We start from the raw sequence: 18358 nt of genomic DNA, 5'->3' as shown, positions 1-18358 counted from the left end.
TCTCGTAATTACTGTGTTAGTATATAAATATTAGTATATATATTTAAAAGTTTAGAATGGTGGACAATAAGGATTTATATTCTTGTTCTTTTTTTGAAAGTAATGCATACATTTTCGAGCACCTATGAGAAAAATTTCAATCAACGTTTGCTTTAATACCAATTTCATTTTGTGAGAAACTAATATTACGAAGTTTTATATAACATTTTAAAGTATAAAAAAACGGGGAACAAACATAACGACTCTATGTATTGTCCTACGGACCTTCTTCTGAAGCAGTAGTTCCATTTAGTATAGTTTTCGCAATTTTTAACTCCGCTCTTCGACATTGTGATACGAGAGCAGTCACCAAGCGAATGAGAGCGAAACAAGGCAAATCGGCAATTTATGGTTTTGATGGTGCCACTTTTTGAGCGGCTACCGTGTATCTTACCAATATACATATATGATCGAAGTACAAATAGGACTACCTCGGGGGACCCACGCTTTGCACTGTGGGTACTGGATGAGAAGGTTTCGATTCCCGGTAGAACCAATTTGGGAAATTAACATTTGTCTGTTCTGTTTTCAGATAAACACCTGGTCTCAAAGTAGGAAACTCTCTGTACTCCCTTTGCGTACCAGAGCAATTGTATCTACTCAGGGGTACTACCCAAAACACCCAAATCAGAATCTATTTAGAAAAGTCGCGAAGCAACCGTTTTCCTACTAGACTACCACCGCTAAAAAGTTAATAATCGACTGTTATTAAAACAAAAATTTACAATTTTACTTACTTATTTTATTGTATTAACACAATTGGTAATTTGCGATTGCAAACGGAACAATGAACATTTTCCAGACGAGACAGGGACACGTATCTATAGGTTCCCAAACTTTTTGGTTCACCGCCCACTTAGGCGAGATATAAAATAGAATATAATAGAAAACAAAAAAATTCAACGCCCACCACGAAAAAAAAAAAAAAATTGAAAAGACGTACTTTTTATATTAACTTTATACAAAAAATCACAAGGAAAAAGCATTATACATATATTATAATAATAATATGGGGTGTAGCTGATACATATTTAGGTTTTTATTTCAAATATGATAGCACCACCCGGACAGCATCAACGACTCTCAATTGCTACCGCCTTTCAGAGCCCACTTGGGGGTAGGGACCATTTTCGGAAACTATGATCTATAAGGTTACGTATCTTCCGTCCGGAGTGATCATATGCTGAGAAGGTTCATGATTGTGTTTTATGTTGTCGATGCTTCTCAAATCTCCATTTGAATTCAAGGTCAACTTCGCTGGACAGCCACAGCTAATTCTTTTCGAACAACCATATCCAATAATATTTCGAGTGTTATGTCCACGTTTGCTGAAGGTATAACTGTTGTACAATAATAATTTCTTTCCATTACCAGACTTCACAAAGCGAACTGTAAGAGCAAAAAAGATAATTATTATTTGATTATTGTGTAAATAAATGAAAATAATTTTAGTAGCTGTAGACCTGCTTGTGGAAAAGTTCGTACAGGGTAATGCTGCCGCCATTAACGTTAAGGTTTCTAAAGATGTAACTATACGGGTGTAAGTATACGTATATAGGACCTGTCAACTTTATGCTTCGGGGTGACGGGCGCAGTAGCAGTGCCAAAGATCTTTGCGATTTAAATGCACTGCAAAGTATTACGGATAGTCGTGTCGCTTACCAGGGCTAGCTTGTTCGTCCTGTCACTTATATTACAAAATAAATGATTTAAGTGTCGAAATTTTGTGGGTTGTAGTAAAGGTTATTCTTTTTTACCTTCCTTCCTTACACGACGTGGTACTCACTTTTTTATTTGGTCAAGTAATTTGCAACAGAATGGCTATCCATTTTCCCTTGGTCAGGTTTTTAATAAAATCATAAAGTCGTGAAATGGAACAAACTTTTGTTTGTTTTTGTTGCTATGTTTACTATTTATTCGACCATAGTACTCGTCCTCAATTGAATGTATAATAGTGGAGTTTCAACATGGGAACACAGGAGTGCTGTTTTATAAACACACCGGTGATAACTTACTCGGCGACTTCGGCGTATATAAAACCCTACTACTATCATTATTTTTCCAGTTTATGCAAATAGTGCGGCTAAGACATATGTACTTATAAGTAAAACGTATCTACGTTTTGTAATAAACGTATTATTGCAATTGAATAGAGGAATAAATCCCCAAAGATGGGTTGCAGTCTCACGCGCTGCTGACACCGCTCAAGCATGTCCTGTAGATTGTAGTGTAGCCTGGAGAGTCCTGTTGGTTGTTGGAGTCCTTGTGGAGATTTGTCATTTCTTGGCGTAACAGGATTTATGGTAGCTTCGACATTATGAACTTTTCCACAAAAATGTGTATTATGCATGTGTATAAACACGTTACACCGTTAAACGTATATAAGAAACTATAGCATTTGTATTTTAGTATGATGAGAGACAGCACGTCTGCTCGCTCGGAGTTTAAGCAGAGAGTCGCGAAGGAAAGAAGAAAAATAAGTGACGAAGAAGAAAAGGAATTTAAGAACGATTCAAAATTTCAAACTAGATGGCCAGGAACCAGAGAAAAAGGTGGAAAGGGTACAAAGTTGGGATGACGATGAAAGAAGTCGCGTCATCATAGCAGAGTCTGTTCCTACTATGAATAATGACAATGTTTATAGAAAGAAATATTGTATTGTTTTTTTTTTCCAATTCACACTATACAAAGTCTGTTGTATAAAAGCTTAATTGTGATTTAATCATCTATAAGTAACATTAAAGATCTACGTCTAAAAACAGAATTGGCGATGTTATACATGAGGGTGGGGCAGAGTGAAGTGCAAGTCAAGTAAAAATTTAAGATTACAATGCAACTCTCTGTCGCTTGCGATAAGAAGCGTCTAAATTCCAAATGTCCATCTTGATGTACTCTTTAAACATTGTTTTTTCAAATAAATCGGTTGTTTGAGAAAGTAACGGCGCCTTCAAATTAGACGCTTATAGAAGCGCTGCAGTGGCGCCACAGTGGCGCTGCAGCCGCGCCGCTACTGATTTCTTTACAATATTTAGAAACACGCGCGCCGCTGTAGACTAGATATTCTATGAAAATTAGTTGCGCTACAGCCGCGCTACTACACAGAAAAAAAGGATTTCTACTAATAAGAAAGAGCAATTTCTCAAAATATTTGCTAATTCTGAAAAAATATTTATTAAAAGTAATAAAATATTGTCATTACAAAAATACTGCTTATCTTTTTCTAATACAATTGTACTCTTAACTTTATTCTAACTTTGAGACAAATACGTTCACTTCAAGATTTTATTTCATTTCTAATCAATTAATTGGACATTACTTACATTAAGAAATTTTTACCTCTTATATCAAATTTAAATAATCTGAAATGAATTCAAAATTTCTTGGGTGTATTTTAAGAAAATATATTCTTAAAGCAACATTTCGTTGCGATTTCAAAGTCAATGTTGTCGTGACATGTCGCCGAAGGCGCACGCGGTAACGATTACTTATACTTGTGCTTGTAATCATAAAAATCATAAACAGTCATTTATCCAAAGAAACAATACGTAGTATCTCTAGTTTGTTAGGGTGTTATTTATAGTCATAATTTAAGAAATTTGGTTACAGCATGAAATCAAACTACACAAGCACAACTTTAACATGCAATTAGTTCCATCACGCCACTGCTAGAAGGCATTAGTTGTACTCTGAAACGCGCTATCGTTTTGTTAACTTCAATAGTATAAAGTCATCTCATATATTTGGAATTGTTAGTGCTTTCTCCCGCTGTAGCATTTATACGGCACTGAATGGTCCTCAAGTATTTGAGAAGATTCCGTCCTATTTCTGTTACTTTAAGGTTTGGCACTGAACTGCGTGCTTTCACGCCAGTGAGACATACTGTTGGGTCCATAACCCTGTAAATTTACCCTCTTTGATATTAGAAAACGTAAATCTTCAGTCAAATAATTGAGTACCACTCAATTTTTCATTCTTTTTTTTTCTAATCAAAATCGGACATTTATAATAACAAATAAATATTTTGTTGAATCTAGAGTGGCTTTGTGACTTGAAGTAAATTAATTTGCTCTTGGATTAAATATTTCTGTCTTGTAACTAAAATACACTTTTGAGACGATTTTTTACTATTATCAAGTAATTATTCTCTAGCGTCTATAGGGAGAGGATCGTTTTGTTGGATTTAATAAATTTGTCTTCATAAAAAGAATTTTGTCTTTTTCTAAGTAATCTGTTTTTACCGTGTACTACTAATTTTTAACACTGCAGCACTTCTATAAGCGTCTAATTTGAAGACGTCCTAAGTAGAAACTTAATTGTTTTTAATTTGCATTTTTTATTGATCTCACGTCAAAAAAAAAACATAATAACTATGATAAAACTGAAGTTATTATTTTTCTAACAAAATATTCACAGTTGTAACTTATTTCTTCACCCAACGGTGTAATCAATATAATTAAATTTATTATTAGCAATCGTCCTTCGACAAAGTATTTTATTTAATGGAAATAAACAAACCATCTTTAGCGATATGATATCTAGGAGGGTCGTGGTTGTGAACGGTCTGAGCTTTTATGATGAAATTGTCTTTAGTCATATGCACAAAAGCCCTGCAACATTTTGATATCATGTTGGAACATGCGTATCTGGTTCCTCCGCCGCGCACGGTGCTGTTCTTGCTGTACGTATAACCGTTGAGGAGAAGTAATGTTGCTCCTTTTGCTGTTTTCACCAGCCTTCCTAAAAGGAAAACAAAACAGTTTAGATATTTTAATCACATGCAGCGGACAAGATAGTAGCTGTAGAGCTACTTGTGAAAGAGTTCATCCGGGGAAGTACTGCCGCCTTACCTATTCCTGAGAACGTGTGACATAACGTCAACTAATACGCTCAGAGCTTTAAATCCCAAAACTCCAACTGTCATGAATAGGTGTATCGCACGACTTGTTCGTCCCGTTGCTTGATATCATAAAAAAAACAATATGAATGTAGATCGGGTGATGAGTGGAGCAATATATAAGATAAGACATATTTATTACAATTTATTACACAATGACAGTTATTTACAAAAGCAGGAAGAGAACAATAGTCTAACAAAGAACATAAATATCTTCTTTTTATTGAATATCATGATGTTTTTACTACCACTAGTAAAGTAGATGAATATCTCATCTATTTTTTGTAAAAATACTCCACTAGTTTGTTATTGTTATTGATACAAAGATCGAAAAGATACAAAGAAAAATTTCTTCAGCCAGGCAGCTGATCCCGCTCGGCGCTCCCCTTCGCAGCTGCGGGCGATCGTAGCGGGGGCTCCGTTAGCAAGTAAGTCCGTAAGTAAGTTTGACAGCCGCAAGGACGACGACGGGGCGGTGTGGCCCACTTCCGTGTGGAGGGGAGGGGGAGTACGTAGCTCCTTCCAGGTGCTGAGAGGGCTCCGGTGCGGAAAGTCGATCCCGAGCCCTCTTACTAGAATACCCGGGAAGGCCATCGTGGGGTTTTAGACCTAGGGAGGATTTCCCCACGGAAAAAAAAGAGTCATTGAGGGAACAGATGGTTTGAGTCCAACCGGATTGAAGGAAATTTTCTTCGTGTTTGTTCGATTTGTATATCTCATCATTAATAAAAACAATATAAATTTCAAACCTACCACAGGTGTCAGTCACTCACATAATTAGTCGATACCTCAACATCGTAACATGTTTCACAGATTTCATTAGATATTCAACTAATTTTGAGAGCAAAAAACCAATATTGTTATTATTATTATAAGCAAAATCATTAATAAAGTACCAAAAACAAATACACACAAAGTAATTACAGTGTAATGAAAAGATAACAATTATAACACTATACATACATGTATATAAAATATTGACCTTAATCAAGTTAGCCTGTCGAGATACTTGACAGAATCAACCACAATTTGATTCAATTTGTAATGAAAATGGTGGGTGCAATAATTGAAATCGTTAGGTATTGCAATTTTTTTGAACGTGTTACAAGGAAATAAGTTATATGACCACCTTAAACAATATCGCACACGATACCAATAGGCTTAGCATGAGCCCGAAGACAAAAGTTATCTTTTCTTCGAACTATCAATTTTCTCTCGAAAATGTCGAGGAAATTGACGGTTCGAAGAAGAGATAACTTTTGTATTCGGGCTCATGCTAAGCCTGCAGACACTATGGTAACTCAAAACTGTTGCCTTGAATTGGAAATAAAAAAAAAACTTAATGTAACCAATATAACTAACTATACAGGGTGTAAATTTGAGACGGAGCAGCAAGGCCGGCTACCTTAATCGTTGTTGTTAAGGGAAAACGGTTCTAGAAGAGTTTTTTTGCGATTTCTGGCATTTCGAGTACTCTTACCTCAGTTGGTCCTATAGAGACTATTTATTGATGCCGATACCAGAGACCGGATCGAATGAAAAAAAAAAAGTTTTGTAAAAATCTCCTTTTATCTTGCTGACTGTACCATTCTTTCAAAATCTTTGAAAGCCAATCAAAATATCTTCAAAATTCATGGATAGCTTCTAGAACCGCTTTCCTGTAACTACAACGATTAATTTAGCTGGCCTTGTTGCCCCGTCTCAAATTTACACCCTGTATATTCTAATTCACATATAATCACATTATTCGCAATAATCTGTCGGCGGGCCGTTTTCGCGTTAAGACGATTTTGATATTTGAATATATTTCCCATTTATTCATTACCAAACTTGTACGTTAATATATAACATCATTGTACGTTACTATTTATAATAGTCGTGAATTGTGCTGTGTACGGCTGTTTATCATCATCTAAACGGGATAAAGAGAAAATTTTCTTTCGTTTTCCGAAATATAAATAAATAAACGCAATTTTTGAATCAATATAACGAGACGCCATAACTTCGTGAGCTAGTAGACAAAGGTTCTCGAATTTTTAATTTGCGTTGCCGATAAATATTACGTAGTGAATATACCTAATTAGTAACTAGGTAATGATAAACTTGGACACGCAATTTCAAATACCTTGGTTACCTCATTTAAAAGTACCTATCCAAAATACAACATTTTAAGTGCTTTTAATATATTTTTTAAATAAATTCATTATTATTCTAGTTAGTGAATTAATGAAAAATATAATATTATATCGATATAAACACCTAATGAACATGTGTAATTATTAGGATTCTGTTAATAGAATTAGAGATAACAGATACACTTAAGAATTTTCGCTATGTTGCCGCTCTGACCAAGTAGCATAATTGTGCGAGAAAGTGTTGGGGAACCCTGCCTGTTCACGCACACATTTGCGCGTGTGCAGATAGCGTCTTACTGTATGTAGTAGTAGTAGTAGGTAAATAACTTTCGACCATTGTATGGTTGTCCGGGGTGCGATTCTGAGCAAGAAATAACTAAAACTACACACGCAATCTTTGAAACTTAAAAACCATATCGACTGTGAACTGGCAACGGGTACTATCTCAATTGTCTAAAGATTTCACTTTTTAATACCATTTTATACTACTTCGTAATCAGCAGCGTTGTAAGAAATTCCATCTCAGATACATTTAACTTTGGCGCCAGAATCGATTTCATTCAACTTGTACTAGCTTCTAACCAGATGACTACATACATGACGCAAGCAATTATTTTCTTCACCTGTAAAATTGTCAAAATTGAGATATTACCGGTTGCCAGTTCACAGTCGATATTAGACTTCATAAATACTCCTATGTTACTCTAGCACGTAATCTATAGCTTTATATACAATCCCGACTTCGTTTTAGTGTACTTAGAAGGTGCATGATCATGTTGCGCGTTGCCACGCAAAATCATATTGTCTTTGTCCAAATGTATATATGCTTTGCATCCTTTTGCTGACATTGAACAACTATATCTGAAGCCACCAGCTCGTATTCTGCCACTGCGGAAGTAAGGGTACTGGTCGAGCATAAGAAGGCGGGTTCCTCGAGTCGTCGTGATGAAAGAAGCTGAAACTTTGCATTGTTTTCTGTTAGAAAATGTTTATTATAAAAATGGAAGAACAGGCTTTTTTTATGATATCATGTGACGGGACGAACGAGTCGTGCGCCTGGTGGCAACACCACACGACACGCTTGTCCATAGCAGAGGCAGTGCCACTTGCGTGGCAGAGGCACTGCCACTGCGCCCGTCACCCTAAGATATAAGTTGACAAGTCGCATGTGCCTGTAATTCTGCAAGCCTGTAATGGAGCTGTAATTAAAAAAAATAGGAAACTAATGCGTGCTTTTGACGCACAACTGGAAACTTCTGTCAAGTTGTTATTATAAATATTTGAACTTATTATATTCTATTAAGAACGTAATCGAAAAAATAATGAAAATGAAATAGTCAAAATCATGTCATTACTAAATTTATATAATAATAAGTATCTAATTCCATTTTCTTTAACGAATTGTTCATTTACATTATTTACACGGCAGTTAATAAAGGAAATACGACATTAAATAAGCTCAGCAGTATCGAAGAAATATAAAACAATAGAAATTTTCTGCACACATTTTGGAATAAAAAGTGTGAGAATATAAAATAGTACCGTTTATATTTAAATAAATAAAAATGAGACAAAATGGAGGAATTACATTAAACCTTTACTTAAATAATTATAACTTTTTATTTAAAAAAACACTGAGCTCAAAAGTTCTTGGAAAGTTTTATTGAAATCGGTTACCGAAAAGTGCGCGAAACCGGATTCATCCTCTCGTTTGTTAGTGGAGGAATATTTTCTTCAAATTTAAATGGGGCTAATACTGAGGTACCCTCTTTCCAACAATCATCAAAATCGGTCCACAAAGCCGGAGTAATCGCGTAACACACATAAACAAAAAAAAAAAAAAAAAATACAGGCGAATTGAGAACCTCCTCCTTCTTTGAAGTTTTTTACATTTTTACAATTGTTACAATTGTAACAATTTAACATAGGTTTCAAATAAAAGTTTAGTAAATACCTAAAAAACTTTTCAGTCGCGATATTTACAATAACGGAAATTCATACTTGAACTGCTCGACAAAGTTGTAGGTGTCCTAGTAAAGTAGGAAATTAAAGCAAATTAATGAAACAAATGACAGTCGATTCGTGTTTTATTTTCAAATTGGACAAAAAATCAAAAAAGTAAAATAATCGGCCAGTCTTACGTAAAACCACTGCATTATTTTGGAGATTTTTCCTAGTCTTCTGCTAAATGTCAGATCTATACATGAATAATATATTAATAAATAATTTTCTATATTTAGCGAAAGGTGAAAATTTTCATCGAGAGCTGTTCCCTGGGGCAACACCGAGTCAGACATTTTCCAATTGGATGGATAATTTGGAATATATTTTGGAATTTAAATTGTATTTTAAACATTATCATTTCTTTTTATTAAAAAAGTGCGCATTTGACCTCCATCTCATCTGATGGAGATTGACGACGAAGTCGACGATGGCGCATGAATACTTAAATAATGCCTATACACTTTTGCCTTGAAAAGGCCCAAATTATAGCGGTCAAGGAACAAGTATGCAGGCAGGAAATTCCACTCGCCTTCTTGGAATATCCCCAACATAGGGATGGAACAGCTTTCGCTAGACCCCCCGATGATGGAACGAGGAAGATGGAATTACATCGTGCAATTCCCATTGAATTCAATGTTCGTTATGTGCGTTATTAATCTGTATTTTTTCGTTGTATAGCATGTTAAACATTAAAATTTTTTGATAACTCTTCTCGTAACCGGAGGCTTCAACGAGGAGGTCTGAAAGTTCCTTATTGGGAGTTTCGTTATAATGTGTAGTTTCAACTGATTTAATTGGAACAGCACCTTTATCTGATGTAGTTTGTCCATCTAATTGTTTTTTTTCAGAATAATCATTTTTCTTCTTTCCGATTACACGCTTGTTTAAATTCTTGTTACACTTTTTTAACTGAGTATTTTTCTCAATCAGCTTTTCCACTTTTTCCTTTAGGATTTTTCTATTCTTTTTGGCTTTATTTCTTATTTCTAATGTAGAAGCATTGTTGTCCTGTATTATACTTTAGCCTTCTTTATTGTTTCAGCCCTTCTAGTATTTGCTTTTCTCCATTTTGCACGTTGTTCTTGTTTATCTTTCTCTGTAAGTCTTTCTTTTTTCTTTTTTATGTTTTCTTTAACCCTTTTCAAACGTTTCACTCGAATTTCTTCATATTTATCTGGTTTTTCCTTTTTTAGTCTTTCTCTGTAAGCTTTTTGCCTTTCGGCATTTGTTTTTGGGCGCTTTCCTAAAAAAGAAAATTATAGTTTGGGTCAAATTAGAGACTTACAGACTTAGAAGGGCGTAACTATTTCTATACCAATTTTTATTAAAAAAAAATATGTCATAACATATTAACAACATATAACTTATCAGAATTACAACCATTTATGTGCACAACAAAACAAGAAGAAGAAAAAATACTTTCATTCTTTTATGGGTGTTCTAATTTAAAATATCCAAACCTCCCTTTTAATATTCCCACAATTCAAAACGGAGACGCAGCTGACCTCGTCAGCGATGGCGTGATGATTTGGACTCTTTTTTAAAGGATATACCAGACGAAGCTCAAAACACGGGTCGAATTGATAAAGAGTAGGGTGACCTTTTCTCAGTTGTGGGACACAAAAATATAATAAATAAATAATAATTTAAAATACACATTCATATGGAGCTCGATGAAATTAGCATATTTAAGTTTTTCCATATAAAGCGTAATTAATACCTATGCTTCCTTAATTGACGGTCATATAAATATATGTATACACACAAGTTTGGCTTGAAAATGTAATATTAGTGTAAGCATAGCACTAAAGAAAATTAGTTGATACTAAGGCTCAACTCACACTGGCGCACGAGCACGAGTCGGAGCGTCACGACGAGTCATGTTTTTCGTCTATAGCATATTCATCTCATCTTCCCATTATTAAGGTACAAATTTGTGTTATGCGTATGGGTCCTTGCGCGCAGTGAGGCGTCAGACGCTGACCACATTGTGATCCGGGCGCGCTAATGTAAGCGTCGTGAGACGCGCGTCGCCATGCGTTGTAGTTGAAAAACAGGACACGACGCGACGCTTCGACTCTGCGCCAGTGTGAGTTGTGCCTAAGCCGTTCTAAATTTGGAAATATTGTTCTACCGACCGTAAAGGATTCACAGGATTCACTTTCGAAGAGAAATAACAAAACGTTATGAGATAAGACAATGTATATTTCCAAACATAATTATTTTAACATCAATTCTGTAAATTGTACCTCAAAACAACAGATGGAAATTCATAGCTACAGTAGTATTCTCGTTAGTTTAAAATGAGACTGGTTTTCAGCTTGGTTTTCAATGTAGTTAAAATACAGAATTGGTTCCAATTATTTGAGTATTAAGTTTACTCTATTACTTTAAATACATTTATTGCTTTTGAATCACATCTTTAAGTGCAGTGCTACTTAAATTTAACAACTATCGCCGAACTACGGGCGAGTTATTTACTGACAAACATTGACTATAACCAAGTCAGCCTATCAAGATAGATACATGATGGAATCCATGACAACACGATTTAATTCATCACTTAAAATGGTTGTTGTAAACATTAAAATGGTTTTGTAATCATTAAAATGATTTGGTAATAATTAAAATGGGAATTGCAATCATTACACTTTTTGCTGCAATTATTAAAATACTTGCCGCTATCATTTGAATGGTTGCTGCAATTATTAAAATGGTTTCTGCAATCACTAAAATCGTTGCTGTAAACATTGTGCTTGATAGGGTCCGAACATGTTAGAAGGAAAATAATCGCTTTAATCAACTTTTTGCTGATTCCACTCACATTGCTTTTTCAGTGTACTATTCAAAATCAAGTGCGATTTCAGACTAGAATATACACAAGCTGTTCACTTAACATCTACTTAAATGTATAACGAATTTCCGACAGTACAATAAGTAGGTATGCTACAGCCGTGCGATCATTCACATCATGTTTTAATCAATTTAATTCATCAAATACAGTCTTTCCGCGGGCAATGGGCACATTATTTCTTAAAACTATCGAATATCATAAAACTGGTGCAAATTATTTGTATATATATTTTTGCATCACACACGCACACAAATCTAACTTAGCGATAGTGCTGGTGGCTGGCATTACGTACTTGGGTATTTTTCTTACAATAGTCAAGCCGACAAACAGTTTAACTGAATATGTACCTAATATACAAGAAAGTGTATTTTGTATAACTATACATCATATGCGGTCGACGCGCGTTTCAGTGTCACAGGGCTCATATGAACTTATACATTACAAAAATTCCCGCGCCCGGAACGCTTCCGCGGCCGCCTCTGTGTTACCAAAGCATAAAGGAGACTTAGTGATTAGTATCCCAAGACTAATCTCGGAGTTAATATCCTAGTTACTTTGGTACACATAGTAGATAAATTATCTAGTTTGAGACCACAAATTTAATGTGATTTCCGAAAGTTACTAAGAAGTTGTTTGCAACATTGCGTCTAATGTACTTCATTAATTTAATTATTAAATAGTAAAACACTAAATTACCTAAATATTAATTTGCATTACTGCAATATCTATATATAATATAAATAAAAAATGGACTAGATATTGAGATCAATGTGCGTAATTACTTATCTAATTTAATAGAGATCATTCTACTTCTACTACCTATATAGTGCTTTGGTGTTTTATTACGCTCTTATTATATTAAGCTCTATTACGTATATATAAGCGTAATAGCTGATTGAGGTTTTGATAGCACTGTAATGGCACTTTTATCTCGAATGAAGGATTTGGCCTGCTCTCAGAAAATGGTGACAACATTTTCAATAAGTTAGAAATGAAATTAAATGGGACAAGACATTCTTTTTACTTTTTGGTATTACAGTGATCGCATGCACGCCTTTAAAGTAAAAAAAGATCAATGATGTTACGTACTTGTCTAGTTTATACCATGGTTGTTGCTGATGATGATGCTGATGCGGGTGCTGATTTTTTACCTTAACATCAGCCGAATACTGATTTTATGTATTTATGTGATTTACGTGAATAACGTACATATCATTATTGAATCTACATGAGAAAGCTTCTATAACGATTATGATTTTTTTAATGATTTTGCGACATTTATTAACAAGAAAATCAACCTGCATAAAATCAATCAATCGACCTAATTTAGTCATACTGAAATATTATCAAAGGTGAAGAACAATTGTTTCTGGATGGATTGCAAATTATTTCAGCGTGCCGTAACCCCGGCCCTTTAGGTAATATCATGACGCGAATCTTTTTCTTTTTCTGCTGGATGTAGCTGTAAATCTGTTCGAATTGTTGATTACATTTACTGCGACTCGTTAACCATATCTCGCTTTTATTGCCTCAACGTCGAGTCAATATCTGTTTTGATTTTATTCCCTGTACGTGGAATCCTCTAAGTATAGTGCACTCCGCATAAATACACATTTACTTGGCTTCGGTCCGTAAGTGAGGCCAAAACCAGCCAACAGGCTAAGAAAAACAAAACGAGAAAAAGATATACAGGTGTAAATTTGAGACGGGGCAGCAAGGCCAGCTACCTTAATCGCTGTAGTTGCAGGAAAACGAAGAAGAAGAAGAAGACTATCCAGTAATTTTGAAGATATTTTGATTGGCATTCACAGATTTTCAAAAAAATGGTACAGTCAGCAAGATAAAAGGCAATTTATACAAAACTTTTTTTTATGCCATGCGATCTAGTCTCTATGGGACCAACTGAGGTAAGAGTACTCGAAATGTCAGAAATCGCAAAAAACTTTTTATCATGCATTTTGTAGGGACATATTTAGTAATCAGTTTTATTCTAGTTAGTTAAGAAAACTAACAATTAGTCTACAAATAAGAATTAAGTAAAAACAAATTGTAATCATAACATTATTTTTTTAATTTCGAACAGCTTTGTTTCGTTAATAGAGAATTGTCATTTTTTATACGATTTTTAATCAAAATGTTCTCAAATGTGGAAACAAATGAATTGGAGTAAAATTTCAGCTGCTACTTGCTCTTCGCGGAAGAGAGCGAATCGATAATAGATTTTTAATGTTATTTTGCTTTTCGTTATTGTTTCTATTTTGAAATACATAATACGTATACAATTTGATAATTTCCTTAACTACCTAGAATAACTGATGACTAGATATGTCCCTCCAAAATGTATGGTAAAAAGTTTTTTGCGATTTCTGACATTTCGAGTACTCTTACCTCAGTTGGTCCCATAGCGACTATTGAACCTTCCCAGAGACCGGATCGAATAGCATTTAAAAAAGTTTTATACAAATTGCCTTTTATCTTGCTGACTGTACTTTTCTCAAAATCTGTGAATGCCAATTAATATATCTTCAAAATTCATGGATAGTCTTCTAGAACCGTCAACTCGGCTTTGCTGCTCCGTCTCAAATTTCCACCCTGTATAGAGTGGAGTGAAAGAAACGGTATGCTATAATAATAAATGAATGACGTCAAATAATGCTGTAAAGTATTAATATAACTTTTTTTAAGTTTAGTGGTGGTAGAATTCACTTTGCTAATATTCCTGGTATTGGCGCTCTACCTATTTCTAACACAAAGCATCATACTATGTTACAAAGGTACATTACAGTGGTATCAAAACGTTTCTTATAATAAAATGTCCAATATTTTTTATTAGAACTAAGTTGCGAAAGATCCAAAAGGCCCATGGGTGTGTTCCATATTGCTTCTAACAATCGTCAGATCATCGGCTAGATGTAGGTAAGCCTTACATCTGTGCCAACGGTTCTTAGTGCATCCCCAACGGAAACCACTTCTGGTTTTGCTCTGCTTGTAGTATGTAAAGTTGTGGTACACCAAACGTTCCTTTCCTCTATTTGTCATGAAGATATTTACTGGAAACAACATTGACATGTATTATTACCACGTAAATTAACAGCAAGCTATGAATAATAATAATTACTATAGCTACTAGGTGCAATTGACAGATGCAGTAAGTGTAATTTTCAGTCAACCAGAGCCTCAGGCATGATAGCTGCACATCTACCACGATTTAAAGTTGTTCATTATCGCTAAAGATCACGTATAGGTAATAATTTACTATTTTGTTTGCCAAGTTGTGCAGCGCCCTTGCACAAAACAACACAAAAACAACTAAAATGTTTTCGTGCAAATATTTTACGCAATCGCTAGCGATTATCAACGTTAATGTAGTAGTAGAGATATTAATATTATTATTTTTTTATTTTAGATTTTATTACAGTCGGCCTGAGGCTCTGCATTGAAGTTGATATTTTTGGTTTTAATTATCATGCATTCATGTATGTTAGTAGTAAAACAGAATTCAAACATATTTATTTATTAAACACTTTGTAAACTTAAGAATAACATAAGGTACATCATTCGAAATGAAACTACGTTGAAATTATAAGCACATGGGACTTGTCAACTTATGACTCAGAGTGACGGGCGCGCTGGCAGTGCCCCTTAGATCTTTACGATTTAAACTTCTGACTGGCAGTGCAATTGCTATGGACAAGCGTGTCGCTTGCCACTAGGCGCGCGACTTGTTCATACCGTCACTTGTTATCATATTAAAAAAAAAATAGAAAAAGACTATTTCATAGTCAGCTTTATTAAAAGCAAGTCCACCAAGTTTGTACGCTTTGGCAATCCAATCAATGTCTTGCCTAGTAGATGGTAGACAAATAGTGATCAGGCTCTGTTGATGGAGCAGGACCGACTATCTAGTCGGTCACAGGATGTTAGGTTTATCAAATGATGGTTCGTATTCACCCAATTGGTCATAAATACGAAGGTGACAGGTTAGCGATTCAAAGTTCTGAGCGGTACCTGGTATCACAACACATAAACGAAAAAAAGAGAAAATTTACTTGCTGGCGTGTGCGCGGCATATTTTATTTTACAATAGTAAATTAAATTAATAAATTAAATTAAAAAATAGTATTATACGTATTTATTTACAAGGGGCGGCTGAAAAGTAATCTCTTATGACATTATCCAGGCGCATTCGTTATTTATCCTTTTTTCATAAGTAGTGACACTTTAGATTATTACGTTTCGCTTTGCTCGGACAAAATAGCGGAAGAAAAAAGCAAAATGTTGAAAAATGAGCAAGAACTTTTTTAACAGACTGTTCCTAACAAATATAATAAGTGCATTTCCTATATAATTTCATATTGAAAAAAAAGTAATCATGGCCGTCTTTTATTTCATACATAACGCTAGTACATTACATAGATATAGTTGTACACATTGGTCGTACGTAGGTATTTATAATGTTAATATTTTGTATGTTTAGCTCTAGTCAAAGTATTGTTGTAACTACATGTTTCTGTTTTTCAAATACTATTCCAATTATAAAAATTGTTATTAACATCGATATTACTGTTTCAGAATTACTGTTTCTTGCGTTCCGTTCCACGCTTAGAGCATATCGTTATAAGTTCGCCTGAAAGTATTCATAACCTAAGCAACTTTAAATAGGGCATTGGATAATTTAAAAAAAAAATTAAAAGTCCCCGACATATTGTACGGTTGAGATCCCTACTAAATCCCTGGGCAAAGAACAGTTGAGCAGATGTTCATCAAACATAGCGAAGAACCGTCCCGATTAAACCAGTTTGCAAACAAAAGATCGCCTTGAGGTCAATCCGTCTGTTTGGCAGCTGCTATGCCACAGGCACCAGACACACTCTCAGACAAAGATTTCAAACTTATAATTCCCTTCTTTTTGCGACGAGGGTTAAAATTGAAAGAGTTTGAAATCCAAGCAGCTTAAAGTTAGGACATGTTATAGTAATAAAACATAGGTATGTACCTTTAAACTACTGTTTTTGTAAAATAATTCAAAGTAAAAAGAAACTAAAAGGGTTTCTAATAGGTATACGTTAAGTTAGGACATTGGTTTTTATTGCAAAGCAATACAAGGAAATACCAAAAGAAAAATAAAATGAAAGTTGTTACAGTTAATGTTATGTATTTCCACCAAAGCACTATACAATAAAAACAGAAAATAATATAGGAAACGAATCTATTTTTTTCCCGGATAAATGGCGTAGATTTGTTTTTTCGAAAAAAAATCGATCCGGGAAAAAAATTGTTTCATATCCTGTATGTAACAATCTTTCGCATTTACCTAAGAACTCGATACAGAAAACAATAATTTTCGGGAAAAAACGGTTACCTCCAAAAATCTGTGCCAAAAAAGAAAAAAAATCGTAACTCTTATCACTTATGTAGATATATTTTCCAATAATAGTATAATTATAAATTTCAAAAGAAAAAAAAAAAACAGCGTTTATCGAGTTTTTAGGTTTCGCGATCGTTATACATAGAAAATGAAACAACTTTCTCGAATCTAAATCGCGAACATTTGTTTTTTTTTAACAATGTAACGTGTCGAGCCCTTTACAGGTCTCATGGTCAGGGCTGAAAGACAGTCAAAAATATACGCGATCTAGATCCAAAAAAATATTTTAATTCCATAAAAAAACATTGTTACCATTTATAATTTCGACTTTTACATAAATTGATTATATACAAATTCTGCCAGGCGTGTATGAGAAACTTGGTGGCGGGTGGAGGTCTATTCTTTCTGCCTAGACCAATGAGTAACAGGACCCCTACTCTCGAAGCACTAATTTCATAGTTACGGCCATTTTCCCACTGTGAATGATTTACAAACTCGAGTTTCAATTGGGGCTAGAACTAAAAATGCATGACAACTCGATTTGACAGTTTCGAACGGGCCTGTCTTTTCGTTGACAGACTTCGAGAGTAAGGGCGTCTCATACATTCTTGTTAATTCTACCTTTCTGAGTTTCAGTGAACTCGTTTTTAGCGTCTTTTTTATATTTTTATTGCTTTTTAGCGACGATAGTTCTCCATCCATAGTCATCATTTGATTAACTTTGTATGAAATATGAAAATTGTGTAAGTTCCTTACGTCTGGCCTTGCTCACTCGTCGTTATTACTCCATCTACATTCATATGGCATATGTATATAATTTGATCCCTCTTATGTAAAGAATCGTAAGCCCAAATTCACAACTTCGCAGGGGACCATTTTAATGTAATGAAATAATATGAGCATAACACGTGAGATTCTCGAGATATTGAAATGGAGTTTGATACATACGCATACATATTTTTCATGCTTTGTAATTTTACACAAAAATGATTTATGAAAAAATGCACCTATTTAAGTGGCTAAGATACATACGTAGGAAGAGTTTATGTATGCTTGTATATACA

General features: G+C 34.5%; 1 protein-coding gene across 1 annotated transcript; it reads right to left on the bottom strand.

The window, feature by feature from the left end:
* Nucleotides 1-997: 997 nt before the first annotated feature.
* On the bottom strand, nucleotides 998-5527 carry LOC113237973. The gene is made up of 3 exons (XM_026474690.1): nucleotides 5314-5527; nucleotides 4555-4776; nucleotides 998-1428 (listed from the first exon to the last, which is right to left on the bottom strand). Exons 1-3 carry the CDS (start codon nucleotides 5525-5527, stop codon nucleotides 1184-1186), a joined length of 681 nt encoding a protein of 226 aa, XP_026330475.1. The 3' UTR covers nucleotides 998-1183.
* Nucleotides 5528-18358: the final 12831 nt, after the last annotated feature.

The sequence above is a fragment of the Hyposmocoma kahamanoa genome, unplaced genomic scaffold (assembly GCF_003589595.1).
Source record: "Hyposmocoma kahamanoa isolate Upper Pololo Valley unplaced genomic scaffold, ASM358959v1 94, whole genome shotgun sequence".
In the NCBI taxonomy this organism is placed as follows: domain Eukaryota; kingdom Metazoa; phylum Arthropoda; class Insecta; order Lepidoptera; family Cosmopterigidae; genus Hyposmocoma; species Hyposmocoma kahamanoa.
Note: the sequence above shows the minus strand (reverse complement) of the source record. Positions and strands in the feature narration are given on the sequence as shown.

What these genes read in the sequence shown, in the direction of transcription:
- LOC113237973 (XM_026474690.1), bottom strand. Translation starts at nt 5,527, where the DNA reads ATGGCCTTCCCGGGTATTCTAGTAAGAGGGCTCGGGATCGACTTTCCG. An exon ending in CCGCAGCTGCGAAGGGGAGC is followed by an intron (nt 4,777 to 5,313) that starts GCCGAGCGGGAT and finishes TTTTCCTTTTAG; the next exon opens with GAAGGCTGGTGAAAACAGCA. An exon ending in ATATCATATCGCTAAAGATG is followed by an intron (nt 1,429 to 4,554) that starts GTTTGTTTATTT and finishes TTGCTCTTACAG; the next exon opens with TTCGCTTTGTGAAGTCTGGT.